Genomic DNA, 17,066 nt, shown 5'->3' on the forward strand with positions numbered 1-17,066 from the left:
GTGATCGGTGTGATAGGGTCATGTGACGTCCAACGGCGAAATCACGTGAATCGGGACCAGGGGGGAGCCTGCTGGGCCAGTTATGGTCACGTGACGTACCTGCATAATCCATGCGTTGAGTGAAGGGGTGGGGGATGCTAGAGGCTGGAGGTGTGGTTTTCCAGTATTGCGGGGATCTGGGTAGATGGTTGTAAACCCTGGATCGAGAGGATCACGATGAGCTTTTCCAGTGTCAAAATCGTCTCTCTGTCAAGTTTTAGTCAAGTTTTAGACAAGTTTTAGACAATTTTAGACAATTTTAGAAAAGTTTTCAGGTTCATGTCATCGGGCCATCATAAATACAAGTATTCGTACAAGTATTCGTCGGAGACTGGATAACTTCTCGAGGTTGAGCAATTGGTGAGATCCAATCATGTCTACAAGTACTCGACTTCCTCCTGTTGGTGCCCACCTTGGCTCTTTGTTTCCGTGATCTCCATTTGGACATGCAATATGACATCCGTATGTCTTGTCTAACAAGCGTTTATATGAGATTGCGTTAGCACGATCCCATGCATTGTTAGCGCCAACTTCAGACAATAGCTGTCATCGAGATACAAGTCCAAGTAGACCTGCTCAATGGTACAAGTACTGTAGAGTGGATCTCTCATTTCGAGTGCGTTAGCGTGCTCTTCTCAGCCATTTGAAACGCGGTCCGCATAGACAGAGAGGTGGAGGTAGAGTGGCGCCTCAACGATCAGAAAACGCGACAGTTGTAGGTACAAGTCGCTACACCCGAGTCTGGCGCATCTTGTGAAATACCCTACAATGTTGTTATCGGCGCTCCTGTCTCTTTAATCATGTATTGACCCTTATCAACGCAATCTACAGATGTAAAGAAGCGGTACCTGGCTGAAACAATCAGTTTGTACTTAGCGGTACTTGCACCGTAAATGTCCGCTCTGCTTGTTTTGGTACTGTAGGTAAAACAGCTAGGGGTGCCGGATACGACCTAAAGGCCCTTATTTCAGCCGACACGGTTCTGTTTTTTGTTTAATTACCTCCAACTCAAACGGACGTTCCATCCATTCCAACAATAGGCGGATACTTGTGTCTAACTGTGATGTTAAAGGGCCCGCGCAACTCTGTATCTATCTTCTATTGTTCGCGGCACGAGGTATAGTTACTTAGAGTACCATAGACACGATATCCACGCAGGCTCGAACGGCATTAGATTTCATATGGGCTGTTTTTGGTTTCTCCAAATGAAATTTCACGTGGAGCAAGAGTCAGTCTGATTGTGAGAGGCATGCATCGCCGTTCGAGAGCGGCTCAGACTGTTGTCGTAGCGACAGTCGGCCTCGATACCATTTAGTGGTATATTGCTCGCGATTCAAAAGGCCCGAAATGCCGTCATGTCTTGGACCTTTGTTTCCCAAACCAGTATATTCGCTGCTTCTGTTGCTTTTAGTGTCTCATGACAATGCGATAATTTGTTTCAGTTTGGCCAAAGTGAAATATACACAAAATTAAAAAACAAAAAACAAAAAACAAAAAACAAAAAAAACCGAACCGAAAAAACCAAGTCCACCGGTAGCCACAGAAAAAAAAGTCTGAAAATCGTTGCTCAGATCGCTCCCATGCCGTGCCAGCCCTGGTTTTGTGTTTCCACACACGAGGCTCACGTTCCGGAACGAGTACAGTAGTGCCAAATCTGATGGGGGTTAGCTGAATGTTGAGAGCAGAGTAAAAAGCCGAGTGAGCATGTAGGAGAGCCGAGTGACAGTGGCAGGCATTAATATCTCATCCAACAGACCAGGAAAGACGACATATCGAGGCATTATAGGCGGATCACTCCACCCAACAACTGTTCGTCTCTGTGAAACCTCTCTGGACCCCACTGCTTGTGGTACAATACGAGTGCTGCACTTTTCACTTTCATCCTTGGACACGCCATAAACAGTTTAATCACCGCACCTGTCCAAATCAACGCCCAACAGCAATAACAGGCCTTTTATGAGATCTCCGTTAATATCTCATTGTTATCTGTCATTGACTCAACAAGCCCGCGGTGTTTACTTATGCTACCCCGTATATCTCAGGTGAGAGTCTACTTGTACTGAATCGTACATACGAGCGTTTGGATTCTACAGGGTGGGCCTATAGGTGTTCAAATATGGTCAGTGTTCACATAAGCCCGAGAGAGGGCCCCCAGTTTGTTGCCAAAGAGGAGTCACCAGTCGTCCCTCACAGATACAAACACGTGCAAAGTCCCTCAGCCGGGGCTAGAAACGGACACTTTTCACGCCCATTTGCTGTGTATATGAAAGGCAATCTAGCATACGCGCTCGTAACAAGAGACTTCATTTCGGATATTGAGGGCAAGTGTCTTGGATAGCTGTACTAATGTGGATGGTAAATGAGGTAGGAGTTATGGAGATCAACTCGATTGGGGTGTGAGGTGTCTGATTAGGGAGAGGCGGGAGGGGTCAGAGATGAGAGTTTGGATCTTAACGGGTTTACTTGGCAGGTGCCAACTGGAGCGATCGAATTCGTAACAAATTCATCGCTGCAATTATTGTAGCTATCGAAGGGAACAACCGGTATAATAGGAAACTGATAATATCAAAATACAGGAAATTGCCCGGAAATTACGAACGTGTTAAAATATCATCAAAAAATCTGCAAACCACCCAATAATATCATCACGTAAGATTCCATCACGATAGGAGCAAAAGTCTCTCAAGTGACCATTGTTTCTTCTTAGACCAAATAAAATGAGACCTCTTGATGAGAAATATTGTCATGGATATCCCAACATCAAGAGTATCTTTCTACAATACACACGTCAGCCATAACAAGCATTTCATATTCATTAACAAATTACAACTATCTCAACTCACATTACTTATCAACCCTACTTACCCGCCATGACTGAATCTAAGGTTCCATGTTCACGTGAGCGAAAAGAGCAGATCGGGCGGCATCCCCTAGGTGTTTAATAGTGGTGCCTAGAGTGGATTGAATAGAGATCTGAAAATTGGATATAAGATAAAATGGCCATTGGAGTATAAATCCGCTACTACGCCTCCTAAAAAGTCCCCATGACAGTTCCAAGATACTCATATACCATTTCCCCCAAAGGTTACCCTACCTCAACATAAAGTTTTACCGTGGTACAGTGAAAAATGATATCTCAAATTACCACCAGCAGTATCACAAACACCACACACATCATGTCGGACATTGAAGATAAGAAGGTGGAGAGTCTGGACTTCGACCCCTCTCTCAAGAAGAAGAAGAAGAAGAGCAAGCCTGCATTTGTGGAGGATGACGAGGTCTCCGAGGTTGCCGACAAGCTGGACGATCTCAAGACCTCTGCTGCCGCTGACGATGTGGACGAGTTTGATTTCAAGAAGAAGAAGAAGAAGAAGAAGGCCCCTAGCGCTCTGTCCGAGTTCGACGAGGAGCTGGAGAAGGCTGGTGTCGACGAGGACCCCGTTGCCTCTGGAGAGAAGGTCACCTACACTCTTGACGGAGAGAAGGAGTTCACATACCCCGAGCTCCTGAGCCGATTTTTCGACATTCTGCGGGAGAACAACCCCGAGCTGGCCGGCGACCGGTCGTCCAAGTACAAGATTCCTCCTCCTCAGCTGCTGCGAGACGGAAAGAAGTCGATTTTCGCCAACATTCAGGAAATCGCCTCCAAGATGCACAGATCTCCCGAGCACGTGGCCATGTTCATTTTCGCCGAGTTGGGTACCTCCGGATCCACCGACGGAAACGATCGACTTGTCATCAAGGGTCGATTCCAGCAAAAGGGTATGGAGACCGTTCTCAGACGGTACATTGTGGACTACGTGTCTTGCGCCACTTGCAAGTCCGTTAACACCCGACTCACCAAGGAGAACCGACTCACCTTCCTGGACTGTAACTCGTGTGGATCCCGACGATCCGTCTCGTCCATCAAGACCGGTTACTCTGCCCAGATCGGACGACGAAAGAAGATGTAGACGACCCGTCTACACAGATAGAAAAAAGGAGAATGAATGGATTATTGATATTGCAAAGAACAGAAGCCGGATTCAAGGACCATTTGACAAGACCATGACCTTTTTATTTGTGTGCCAAAGAACTGGGTTTACAGGATGTGTCCGGGTTGCGGGATGCAACAGTAGAACCCAGCTCGAATTGTAGATAGACGCGTGTAGCGTTACTGAGACGTGACTTTTGACTCGAGCCATTGAGTGACAGTGACTTCCAGAACCGACTCTTGTAATAATTCTCAGTGTAGACCTTCATGTACCTGGAGATGTATCATACACTCACTATAGGTTTGGTTACAGTACGACCGTTACAGCGTATCATCTCCTAGAGAAGTGCAATATTGCAATTCAGGAGTTTCCAAGCGTCCAATGATACTGTTCTTGGAGCCACAGGGACCCCGCCAACCATACTAATCATGTATGCTAGGACGATGACGCTACCGCTCTACCACCATCCATTCATATTCTCATGTAATTACATAATGCCATTCAAGCTCATAATGATCAATGAGCTGAAGTGTACCCAAAGGATTCGCCCGACATTATACGCGGCGCATGCATGCTGTTAAGGCGGTCAGATACGCCTACCTCAAGCAACTATACACCCTTGCAACGCCGTCACTGGCACAGGTGGCAATATGGCCCTTCCATATCGACCCTTCCTTTCCAGCTGTCCATGTGACACTGGATGCTGTGGCCGGCGAATTGCAGGCAATCTGCTCTACCGGCTCCGTGGCTCCCACGGTCCAGATCTTGACTCCCAATGAAGCTCCCACAGACGCGAACATCTCTCCCGATGCTGGGTCGACACTGATGGACGACACAGCACCCTTATGGGCATCCACCTGCCACACCAGCCGTCCAGCTAGATCAAATGCTCGGATAACGCCGTCTCGGAAACCTGCCAGCAGCGTGAGCTCCTGGGTGGACGCGTGGGCTCCTCCTACCATGGCCAGACATGTGACGCCGTTGTCCTCGCTGTTGTATGCGTCTTCAATCTTGTGGGTGACGAGTCCACTGCCCACGTCAATGAGGTAAATGTGAGCGTTCTCGTAGCCAACCACCAGCTTCGTGCCGTCCTTGTACAGCAGTACCGACGATGCCGACACAGGCTTGTTGGCAAACGTGTCTTCCGACAGATCGCTGTTTTCGTCCTGAGTGGCACGCTTGGGACCCTCAATGGAATGGAGCATGTCGTTGGTCTTGATACTCCAGATCTTGGTGGTGCCGTCGGTGGATGAAGACACCAGCACAAAGTTGTCTTCGCTCACGTCCAGAGCCACAATGCCCTCTTTGTGCGCGTTGATGTGGAACAGCTCCGTGACCAAGTCCGACTGCCAAAAGCGCACCTTTTTGTCCACGCCGGCGGAGTAGAACATGCCCGACGACTCCGACGCCACCACGGAGGTGACTGTGCCCACGTGACCGGTGTACGTGCTATGCGACTTGGACTCGTGTTTTTTGGCCTTCTCCAAACTCCATCGCTTGATGAGACCGTCTTCCGAGGCGGTCAACAAGGCGGTGGACGACTCGAATGACGACATGTTCAACGCGTTGTTGCCAGTGAGCTCGTGCTGCAGTTTCCAACTGGAAGTAGCGGAAGCATCTCCGTTTTGTGCTTGTGACACTGCTTGTGCCTGAACCGACTGTGCTTGCGTTTGTGTTGTGGGCTGAGTCTGTGGTTGTGACTGCGAATGTGTCGTGGGTTGTGTTTGTGGCTGCGAGTGTGTCGTGGGTTGTGTCAGTTGTTGAGGCTGCTCTTGGACAGGAACACGAGGCACTTCTCGAATGTCGCGGGTGTCTCGCACGGCCTCTCTAGCAGCGGCCTCCCTGTCCTTGGCATCCACATCCACATCGACAACATCAGGATGAAGCAGATACGAAACCTCCTCCAGACACTTGGAGAGATACTGCTGGCCCTCGACGAGTGGAGACGTGTCCAATGGTGGCAATTTGGGCACCTTGGCGTCCTCGCTCTTCAGCGCCTCCATGAGCATTTTGATTTCCTTCTCCTGGCTGGAATTGTGCGCCTTCAGCGACTTGTTTTCGCCCTCCAAGCGAGCTATGCGTGCCTTTGTGTTAGCTCAACGATTCTCGTTCCATCCCACCGCTCGTGTCGGCCAAAAGCCCCTCTTTCTCTCCGCAACTCACCTTCATTTCCGCCCTCTCCAGCTCCCATTGTATTCTGTCCTTTTCGTTCCGCTGCCATTCGCGTTGTAGATACTTCATGACCCCTGTGTTAGTGGTGGGCGTTAAAAAAATGCGGAACGTGGATTTGTACTCACCTGGAAGAGTGTACTCTCCCATGGGCGGGGTTGATGACGCCATGCTGGTGATGATGGGTTGTGTGTCTGGGTGGTGTGTGGACACTACAAGGTGTCTTCTAGTCGTACGTATCAGAAGGACAGTTTGATGACCTCGCATATTACTAAACTGAAATAGGGTTTGCGCTTGTGGGGGGGTGCACGGAGGACCCGGACGCGTGTTCGATTCCCAACATGGCTGAATTAAACGAGATTGTTAGCTTGCACAATGAAAAATAAAACAGGATACTGTACTTACTTGACTCCAACTTGTTCCAGTACAAGGATAGAACAAATATAGATGGTAGTTCTCCGAATGACTAATCAGACTATAAAAGACGTACACAAACACCTCTCTTATCTCCACGGAAATATCGGCTGGTACATGTACTGGTGTACAATACAAACGAATCTGTCTGTTTCTGGAGACCTTATGATGACACACGTGGAGGAGGTGTCATCTGACAGACACCCCGGTTCAGTGTTGTTTCAGTCAAGTTTTCTTCTGGTTGGATCTGGGTGTAAAATTCCTGTAAAATTCCTTCCATAGCCATTCTACAGTATGTACTATTGTAATTCAGACTATCGTGAGACAATATTGTTAAGGATCGGTTAGTGAAGGGTATCTTATGGAGATAGATACTTAGTCAAGCTTAACTAGTCAATTAAAATACATGACACATTTTACTTGATTTTACTCGGAACATATCGTACTGGCAGATAACACGCCGCCACCTGGTCTACACCACTAAATGTACAAGTACCCACACCAATCCTATATTACATTATTAATAATGGCAGTTACGCCACTTGTTAGCCTCTTGGGTACTGACTGTCTTCGATCCCGGACACAGATCAACATTTCATACCGTCTATACGCACAGCTGCGAACCAGCCGAACGTTGCAAATACTTGTAGCACACGTCAGTGCGCGGCTACTTGGTATTCTCCACCACCTTTCGCAGGGGCATGGCCCAGCTGCTGCTTCCGCTCTGTCGCAGCATGAACTGCACCAGCAGCTCCTTGGCGGTGCTGCCCTTGCCCTCATCTGCCAGGACCAGAGCATGGGACGCGATATCACGACACTCCTGGTCCAGACCGGGCAGAAGCTTTCGCAGCTTGACGCAGTAGTGGTCAAACTCGCGCTCGGGCAGCCCGTTGTCCTTCTTGAGCACCTTTTCCATCTGTGCCACCAGATCAGCCTCGGACACGTTGGTCTCGATGGCGTGCTCCTCCGGCTCAGCAGACACTCGCTTGGTCTCTCCGCTGGCCTTTCGGCTCCGGGGGACTCCGATGGGAGGAGGAGGTGGCAAAGAAGCCGAGCTGCTGAGGTTGGTGACTGACGTGTTAGCAGACACAGAGGCCGACGAGCCGCCTAGGGAGGTGTTGGAAGTGTTGGAGCGCGAGTAGATGGGCTTGGAGAACATGTTGAGATCCAGATCATTATAACCGGCGCCCTTGTACTGGGTCTGTGACGATTCGACCATGTTTAGAACTGTAGCAATGTGATATGTAAGAGACTATATGTATGTGCTTATTGGATCAAGATGGTGACGTGTTGGCAACACGAGTGACCGTGCATGAGCCAAAAAGGTTAATATTGGAGTGACGTTTTTTTTTGGAGTCAGAAACAAGACTGCAGCAAAATCAGAATATACGTTGGTGGAGGTGTGAAAAACACGTATCTGTGGGATCAGAATAAATAGCTGTTCGATTCCGAGCCGGAGTAATTATTTTCGGTAATATGTGGCGAATTTGGGCTTCCACATTAGCGTTACATTGTTGTGGATAATGTATAATGTCCCTGCTTATATTGTGAGCTTATTTGGGCGGTGTGGAATATTTTATAATTATTTAATTAAAGGAAAATTTAAATTCCGTTCAATATAATGGCCGGAAAATTCAATTCCAAAAAATAAAAATAAAAATAAAAATAAAAATAAAAATAAAACCAAAGAAAAACATAGTACCAAAAATGGCACCATCGGAGAACAGAAAAAAATCACGCCACGTTGACGCCTAAATCTGCTAATTTAGCCACGCCTCAGAGTGCTTCTCGAACCCAACGCACGCCAATTTAAACCGGTTGATGGCGGGTAGAAGGGGTTACGAGCCTCACAATTGCCCTAAATAGTCTGTGAATATTGCTTTTTTTTGAAGTTTTTTGAATTTTTTTTTTGATCTAAAACAGGAAGCGAGTCCCATTGCAGATAGAACCTCCGAGGACTGGGGATGCTAATGTATGGTTGGGTCAACTGTAGTCCATGATTAGCTGGAATATTGGACAGATTCGGGCGTAGAAAAAAAAACCAACAATATCCAAACAATGCCGTGAGAATGGACTCCAGCTTAGATCATTTCACTGGAGAGTGTACTTGTAGTTCGAGTACGAACTCGAGTACGAACTCGAAACTCGAACTCGAAAACTCGAACTCGAACTCGAACTCGAACTCGTACTCGTAGTAGGTAATGTCTGACAGTTGTATCTGAGACATTGGTGTGAGATTCCCGGACGTCACTCAGAATCATTATTCACACCACTGATACGAAACGGACCACAGACTTGGCACGAACAGTGCGATTCACGGATACCAAACACGGTGTTGAATGGGCAAGTGGGCCTGACTGCAGATATCAGAAGAGCTACAAGTAGCTCGAAGAAAGATGATGACTGTTGTGGCCTGAAAGACAGATTGCAAGCAGGGACCGGGTCTGCCAAAAGTGACCGACAAAGAACGATATCTGCTACGGTACGGCACGTCCAGTACAAGAACGTACATATCGGTACCAATACGGTAGCTGCTAAACTAGCTGCGGTTGACAGCTCCAGCTGTCGCTACAAGTCCGTGCGTGGTGATGTTGGAGGGCTGGGAGGTGTCTGATTGAAGCGGGAATGGTCTCAGACGTCAGATTTAGCGGTTATTTGGGGCTATGTCGATGGGTCCAGGGGTTCAAGATTGTCAGTAACTGTGAATATCGGCCTACTTGCTCCTAGACAAGTTCCGCGTCTCTACGCCGCCGTTGGTGTTGGTGACAGCAGCTATCAGTAGCTCTTCTTGGCGTCTCCGACCCTTCCCCAGCAGCTCCGATACTGGGCCCGACTAAAAGTGCTGATCGGACCATCTGACGTCGATTGACACCTGTGGCTAATTTGGGAGATGAGCCTTAGTGGTAGCAGGAGTTGGCGAGCGAGCTACTTATAGTGGCTTGTCTAGAATACGGTCCAAGTCGGGTCCGAACATGAACGAGGGGCCAGAAGAGAACAAGAAGAGATGAAGAGCATTAGACAAATGTCAGGGGAGCTTTCACTTCAAGTCAAAGCCAAAAGAATGCGGGCCTAGGGCTCGGCGGATCTCACACCAACACCCAGTCTTGGCAGACGTTTGTGGGGCTAGAAACGGCCCGTGATCGTGGGTGTCGTATCGGTGACACAAGTCTTCGTTCCGTGGGGGAGGGGAGCCACGAGAAAGCGGAATACGAGGACGATACGTCTGAGAATGGCGACGGATTGACGGATTGACGGATTGACGGTTGTTGGCATAATGTGACGTTGGCGACATTTTGACAGCTGACGGCTGGCATTGACAGGACAATGATGAAGCTGCAATGACACAACAATGAGCGAGGCTGGGGTTTGACAGACGCAACAATAGAAAGACTTATCTGTATGCAAGTCCAGGTCAGATTTGTCATAGACAAGGCTCCAAACACTGACGACAAACTGACGGACATTCAAGCGCCGTCTCGTACTTCACTCCTGGAAACAGAGACTGACAGGCTTGATACACGGCATCAGAGAGCCGCATTTGCTCTCTAAGTGAACTGCTGGAGATTCCTTCACTTCTCCAGCCCACACCAACAACCGTTTCTTTTTGCCACGCGGAAAGCGGAGTGGACGGGACCGAAAGATGATAGACAAGCTAGCGAGGAAAAGCAAAGGCAGCCGAGGACTAGACTAGATCGGGGCGGGCGAAAATTGTTTACAACAACTCTGTCCTTGCGCGCTTCAGGTTTGGACTAAATCAACCTACAAGAGTGTCTACTGGACCGTATATATGAAATGACATCATCGTGTGACGCTGTCAAACGTCATAAAAGCGGTTGACGTCTTCGGTAGCCGTTCCACAGACTTCTAGACGGGAAAAAAAGGGGGGTTAGCCGCGGTGGTATGGTGCCAAATCGCTTGTCACTTTGACACAATGAAGATATTCGATTCAGTCGATACCATGGCCGTCAACTTTCTTGTCCGACCTCTCAACTTTGTATCTATGTCTCAGGACGGAGTGTTGGTCCATCCAGCCCCTACCAGTTCCGTGGTGATGTTGAAAGGGCTATTTTTATCCAGATCAGAGGGTCACTGGAGCTTGAATAGGATCCACAAGAAGTTCAAAGGACTTTACTGGTGTTTCTTTTGTCCGAGAACTTCAACAACTCCGTCTGGTGTCTCCAAGATAGATTCTGGTGCTCTCCACGCCTATACATCTCCAAGTACTGTACACCACAAACACCTTCCGGGTGGTTGCTTACAGTTTCAATAGGCGACCGCTTGATTTCGGCAAATCTACACCTGCCAGCTACGCATATTGCAGGAAGCAGCATCATGGAATGGACTGTATAGCCATAAGACAAGAATGCTCTGGAGAAATCGTCCGATTTTGCTGCACTAAGACACCAATAAGTGCTGGCGAGTGTGGATTGCGATATTGAAGTGTTGACTCGAAGAGACAGCTGCCTGTCAAGTTGATTGTTAGCTCCTTGGCATACAGATGCAAGAAATGAGAGTGGCCATACGGCGGCAGTTAGCATAAGATACTACTTGTAGGAGAGAGCGCTCACCACCAGCTAAATTTAGGACCCTGGCTGTCTATTTACATTTTTGCACCCTGTTGGCTGCCTAGCTATGCGGCCAGTCAGCCCGCTGGACATGTGTTTGGCATGTGTTTGGTGCAGGGAGAACCGCGATGGTGACCGTCCAAGCAATTACCCGTTTGGACCAGAAGAGTAAAGAGCGACATTTGCAAAAGAAACGCGCTGAAAAAGCAACTCCAGCGATGAGGAACTGAGAGTCTGAAGTCTCTGGACGAGGAGTGGAGGGGGGATGCCTTCTGTGGGTGCCGTACGTGTCTACCGAGAAGTTAACAACCCTCCTGTTGGTATAGTCTACAAACCTGGCGTATTTCAGTTCGAAATGTCTCGGGAACAGTTGTGTCAGATATTACACCTAGACAATACAATTGTGTGGGGGTTGTATGAGCGGAGCATTTTTCTTCTGGAACATGTCGATCCACTAGGCACGATATACAAGTGGAAATCACAGTAACCCCCGCCACTCCCTCCACTCTCCAATGTAACATATGTCGGATACCAGACACTATCGACACTCACTCGTATCGCTCTTGCACTTTCCAAACGTTACGTCTCCCTGATCATGCTCTGGCGATCAACCTTCTCCACCCGGGAGCCATGTCACGAGAACCAGTGCATAGCCATGGAGAAGTGACCAACTCATATGACAATACCTGTAAGCGCGACAGCGGCTAGACTTGGCCGTTTACACTCCTGTTTTAGCACCTCCAAACGCAGCTCCGAGACGTGGAATCTAGTGGGCCCAAAAACAAGTCTCTGTTAGTGGGTTGGTCGCCGTCTGCCTGCCCCGAGACCTCCTCACCTTGCTGTACACAGCAATTCACACCGCTCTCCTCCCGTCAGATTAGGTTGACAACTTTCATCTGCTTGTAAAATATTTCAATGATCGATCTCAGCCGAACCGTGACGGAACTACATGGCTGAAATGGCTGATCAAAAAGCGAATAAAATCCATCAAACCATTCCACCACCGCCCGCGTGTAGACAACACGTGGATGATTCGACGCAACCTGTCTCTTGTGGTTCCCCAGGTCTGTCTCAATTCTTTTTACCTCTCGGATCCCGCGCCAAGACTATGACGTAGGGCGGCTCTTGTGTACACGGTCGGCCCCCTCCTCCTCCTGCGCTCCATGCAGCTTCCTAAAATGGACATGCTCACTTGTCTGCATTTGGAGGTAAGTATTTATGCACAAGGGGGGAGTGTTGATATATCATAAAGTCTAATCTTATTTATTTACGCGTCATGTGCGTCACAACAATCACCATTGTGCAAATTTAAGAAATCAGACCACTTTCATCTGGAAAAATGCAAAAGCGAAAAACCAGAGATAGAGAAAGGGTGAAGAAAAAAAAAAAGGCGAAAAAAGGTGAATTCTTGCTGGTGCTAAAATTCGTAGATCTACGGGGGTCCAGAGGAGTGATGAAGTGAAGACGAAAGTCTCGGTCCAGATACCGGTTGCTCATACAAGTACCGTACGAGTACCGTATGAGTACTAGTAAACGCACACAAAGAGACAATTCAATACAATGCAAACAATAGCTGTCATATCCAAGAGTAAGATAAGATAACCACTGCGAAAGTATCTACATTTCAACCGATTCAATTGGCTCTTTTTCATGTACCAGTACAAACGAGTACCATAAGAGTACAATCCGAGTCAGAGAACCCCTACAGACATGTAGACACACAAAGATGATCCTCCGACCGCTTTTCGGAGTCTGTATGTTCGTCTGTATGCTCGTCTGTGTGTTGTTCACTCACTCGTTCACTCACTCGTTCATGCGGTGAGAGAGTCGTGCATACTTGCAGAGTTGCATTGGTAGGTGGCTTGTGGTTGGTTCGTCTTTAGAGCAGCGAAGGTGTTTGTAGGGTGTGTTGAAGGTGGTCGAGTGAGTTATCATCTTGTTTCTGGCTCCCGAGTCGTTTGGAGTGGTTTCTATTGGACTGACAAGTGCTGTATAAGTAGTATTGGTATTATTGCAACTTTTCACTGTTGAAACTGTTGATACTGACGATACTGGAACTATCGGTACGGCTCTGAACCTGTTTACCGATACTTGTGTCCACCGTTGATACTACTACATTGTAGGAACATCACTGCTCAACCTCCCGGGCCAAAGCTCGGCTTATTCAATCCATCTCGGCCAGAACCTCGACACCATCAAGTCGAACCAATGCCACAATGCAAACCCTTACTCAGGGCCACTTTGCATGTGCCCAGCAGTGCAAGATACCGACTTTTTGCGTGGCAAAGTGGTGGGGCCCGGAGTGTCCATGCACCGAAGAGCAAGAAACAAACAAAAGGACGTTTCATATATGTGGGGTGGAGGACCAGTCACGCTGGGCAGAACTAGGCAGAACTGGGCGACTGGGCAGGATTGGACATGACTGGATACGATGGAGGGCTGCAAGTAGGACCACCGCTGGGTTCAGCTCATGCTGCACTTTGGCTCCACAAAACCGTGTCATTGCCTCCTGGAACACCTTACATGACACCCTGGCGGTCGTTTCTTTTTTGATCGCTTTGCAATCTGCTCAAGATTTCTGCTTGTCCAGGTCCTGGAGGTCCCCACGGTGAAAGCCCTCTGATGGCTTGCTGATATCGAAAAAGACAAATAAGGTTTTAAGACAATGTTTGCCAATAAGGTTCGACACATGGATTTCTTTGTGGCCATAATAAACTCTAGGTTTGACTAATATACTTTTCAGAAACTCGATATATAGAGTTTCGACTAGAACAATGTATTTGCATGTCTTTGTTTGCTCAAAATGGCACATTAGCTTCGACGCTAGGGTGGATTGCGGGAAAATGGAACACTGGACAAATAGAGGTAGCCGGGGGCCTGGAGAGAGATCCAGTTGATTTTACCCCCAAAAAACAGTCCTAAAACCGCTCTCAAAACGCCCCCACGTGTCCCCGCGGGCCCCTACACAGCCCAAACAACACAGGGGTTCTGCATGTGAGCGGCATCTAGAAAAAAAGCAGACTTTTGGCTGCAAACCCTAACCGTATTTTGGGTGTCAGGCACGCCAGATAATAACAAGCAGTTGAACAAGGACATTGGACAGATTAAACAAGCCGCATGGGTCTAAGACGGGAAGCCATTCTTCGCAAAGTCAAAATTCCCCAGTCTCCAAACTAATATATATTGCTGTTCCCCATGGAGGTTGGCGGTCATATCATCCACCCTCTTGTTCTTTTAGCCGTCGGCGGTCCCTCAGCCTCTCTCCCGCGCCCCCGTGTCTCGTCTTGCTCACCCCGTCTGTCGACAAGGACCGAGTGAACAGTGCCACCACCTCCTCCCCGTGAGCTTCATTTCCAGAATGATTGCTTCGGCCACTCCTCGACCCGAACGTTACGTCCTGTCGCCCGTGTCGCCTCATGCCAAGGTCGAAATGTCCAAAAATGACCCTTCTTCATTCTACAAATCCGAGGTGCGACTTCCGCCAATGCGGGTTCTGGACACCCAGCCATCCCAGCTGCCAGTGAACATTCCGCCATTGAACTATACCCCGTTTGACAGTGCCAGTGCGAGTGTCAGTGCAAACGCCAACTCAAACGCCAATGTAAACGCCAATGGAAACGCCAGTGTTGGAAACACCCCCAATCCTGTTCCCCACAGTCTGCCCCCACCGGCTCCAACACACTCCATGTCTTCCACGCCCATCTCCACCCCGGCGCCCATTTCTACCACTCCTATTCCTCATCTTCACTCGCAGGCTCCCACTCCACAGCCTGTTCAGCAGCAGTCTGTTCAATCTGTTCAACCTGTTCAACCTGTTCAGCACCAGCACCAGCACCAGCACCAGCACCAGCCCCAACATGTCCAGCATATGCCGCTGAACCAACCTCCTCTTCCTTCCACCAACCAACCTCCCCCCCCCCCCCCCCCCAAGAATAATACAACCCCCAAGCCTTATGGCCACCCCATTCCTCCCCCCATGCCCCATGACCCACCCCATGATGCCTCCCTACTACACGCCCTTCTCGGGCCAGGACTTCAAGCGCAAGACGTTCGAGTCCAAGGACACGGCCTCCCACATGTACCAGATGATCTCGCAACTGGAGACCTTTGTGCAGAACCACGGTGGAGACATGCGGAACATGGCCCACGCCGCCTCGTCCCCACACTCACCTCTGCCCTCCATCGACGCACTCAACGCCATGATCCTGCGGCTCAGAAGCTGCTCGGCCATCTTTGACGAGTGGAGAGACAATGTGGTGGCTATCCACCAGGCCGCCGCCTCGTCCCAGACCACAAATGCCCAGTACCCTCCCAAAACCACCCCTCCCGCCTCGCCGCTCTTCATTAACACAAACACCAAGCGAAAGCGCAAACGATCTCGATCCGACGCCTCTACCACTGTCTGTAGAGGCTGTGGAACCACCGAGACTCCAGAGTGGAGAAAGGGTCCCGAGGGAGCACGAACCCTGTGCAATGCCTGTGGACTATACCATGCCAAGCTGGCCAAGCGAAAAGGTATCAATGTTGCCGGAGAAGCCATTCGTCAGAAGCGAATGCGAACTAATTTGAGCGAGTAGGTCGGCACACGGAAGACTTTGTCACGACACCCGCAAGAGACACTAGACTGTCATGTATTTATTGTATAATAGCATCATCATTGAGCATATTGTGGTACGAGTAGTAGTATTGTCGGTTTGTGGGTAGGAGAAGATGAATGGAAAGGCGGTTCTGGAATGTAGTTGGAGTTTGGTTGGAAGAATGGAGACGCTCTGTTTAGCTCAATTTTGGAGGTGATTGTTGAAAAATTAGACCGGTTGGTCAGACAGCGGATAGAAATGTCGTCTATGAGTTTCAGCCTGTTATGGCATCCACAAAGGCACTTTTGTGCAATTGCGCAACGCGGAGAGCTGACATCAACACGAAATCTTAAGATAATAGTGTATTGATGTTATTTGAGGGGGCTGGAGATACTCTGAGACCTTTTCTGAGACCGGTTTCTGAGCGAAATGAGGTTTTTTTTTGGTACCACTAGGTTCGGGACGATCTTCTGAGTGTTCCTAGAGGGGCCAAACTTGACATTCGAGGGGGTCCCTATCGCACCACTTCGTGTGTATCCATGCTGGACCCAAAGGAGCATTTTTGACAGACAAAACGGCTTACAAACTAAACAGTATCATGAACCAACACGGTTCGTTGCTATGATAAATGTTGTATTGTCGGGTTTTATGGCGTATTGTTTCACTTATAGATTTGTTGGTGGGCTTTTCTCAGACTTGGCTATTAAGCAGCCATTTATAGGTGGGAAAGAAAAAAACCAAAGCTATGTGAATACAGACGATTCATTTATATCCAGTCAGTCAGACTTGTTTCCTCCCTGAGATGTCTCACAACAGTATTCGTGCTATCTACAGGTGGCTAGAGCCTCCCAGACCACTACCAAACGACGACGGAAAAACCGCTAGTCAACCTGCACAGTCTCAAACCCAACCGTGCCCCTAGATTTGGCTGCCTGATCTGGCAAGTACTAGTTTCAGATGTCTTTTCTATGTTCCGCTAACTTGTGGGGGATAGATAGATTGCACTAACTCTAGCTAGCGTAGCACTAGAAGGTGGTATCTGCCACAGTGCAGTACCAAGAGCTTGGATCTGTTCGATCGGAGATGCCTAGGTGACAGATAAGGAGTTGACAGCGTTCCTGTCGACATGTGGTCCGTACAGGCGTCAGCAGGCGGCATTCCGGTAAAAAACACTCAATAAGCCCCGTAGAGCCTTCAGTCAATCAGTTGGACCTATTCATCTCACTGACCGACAAGTACTCGCACCCGTATGTACTACTCTGTCAACTTTTCAGTGTGTCTCCGCAACCCCTCCTCTTAACCATCCCTGCATCCGACCCTGTCGATAA

General features: G+C 48.7%; 5 protein-coding genes across 5 annotated transcripts; 3 read left to right on the forward strand and 2 right to left on the reverse strand.

Moving 5' to 3' along the window:
* Nucleotides 1-1,446: 1,446 nt before the first annotated feature.
* Nucleotides 1,447-1,936, reverse strand: YALI1_E37441g (uncharacterized protein; the record flags this gene model as incomplete). The annotated part of the gene is made up of 2 exons (XM_068283171.1): nt 1,447-1,781; nt 1,840-1,936. The coding sequence occupies 2 exons, from the start codon at nt 1,934-1,936 to the stop codon at nt 1,447-1,449; spliced, it is 432 nt and encodes a 143-aa protein (XP_068139272.1).
* A 1,231-nt stretch (nt 1,937-3,167) lies between these two features.
* YALI1_E37455g (uncharacterized protein) lies at nt 3,168-3,992 on the forward strand (the record flags this gene model as incomplete). Its single annotated transcript, XM_504649.3, has 1 exon — nt 3,168-3,992. The coding sequence occupies one exon, from the start codon at nt 3,168-3,170 to the stop codon at nt 3,990-3,992; it is 825 nt and encodes a 274-aa protein (XP_504649.3).
* A 617-nt stretch (nt 3,993-4,609) lies between these two features.
* Nucleotides 4,610-6,353, reverse strand: YALI1_E37484g (uncharacterized protein; the record flags this gene model as incomplete). Its single annotated transcript, XM_068283172.1, has 3 exons — nt 4,610-6,097; nt 6,177-6,259; nt 6,311-6,353. 3 exons carry the CDS (start codon nt 6,351-6,353, stop codon nt 4,610-4,612), a joined length of 1,614 nt encoding a protein of 537 aa, XP_068139273.1.
* A 727-nt stretch (nt 6,354-7,080) lies between these two features.
* Nucleotides 7,081-7,671, forward strand: YALI1_E37494g (uncharacterized protein; the record flags this gene model as incomplete). Its single annotated transcript, XM_068283173.1, has 1 exon — nt 7,081-7,671. One exon carries the CDS (start codon nt 7,081-7,083, stop codon nt 7,669-7,671), a length of 591 nt encoding a protein of 196 aa, XP_068139274.1.
* Nucleotides 7,672-15,114: 7,443 nt separating this feature from the next.
* Nucleotides 15,115-15,738, forward strand: YALI1_E37574g (uncharacterized protein; the record flags this gene model as incomplete). The annotated part of the gene is made up of 1 exon (XM_504652.2): nt 15,115-15,738. The coding sequence occupies one exon, from the start codon at nt 15,115-15,117 to the stop codon at nt 15,736-15,738; it is 624 nt and encodes a 207-aa protein (XP_504652.2).
* Between the last annotated feature and the right edge of the window lie 1,328 nt (nt 15,739-17,066).

The sequence above is a fragment of the Yarrowia lipolytica genome, chromosome 1E, assembly GCF_001761485.1.
Source record: "Yarrowia lipolytica chromosome 1E, complete sequence".
Taxonomy (NCBI): Eukaryota; Fungi; Ascomycota; class Dipodascomycetes; order Dipodascales; genus Yarrowia; species Yarrowia lipolytica.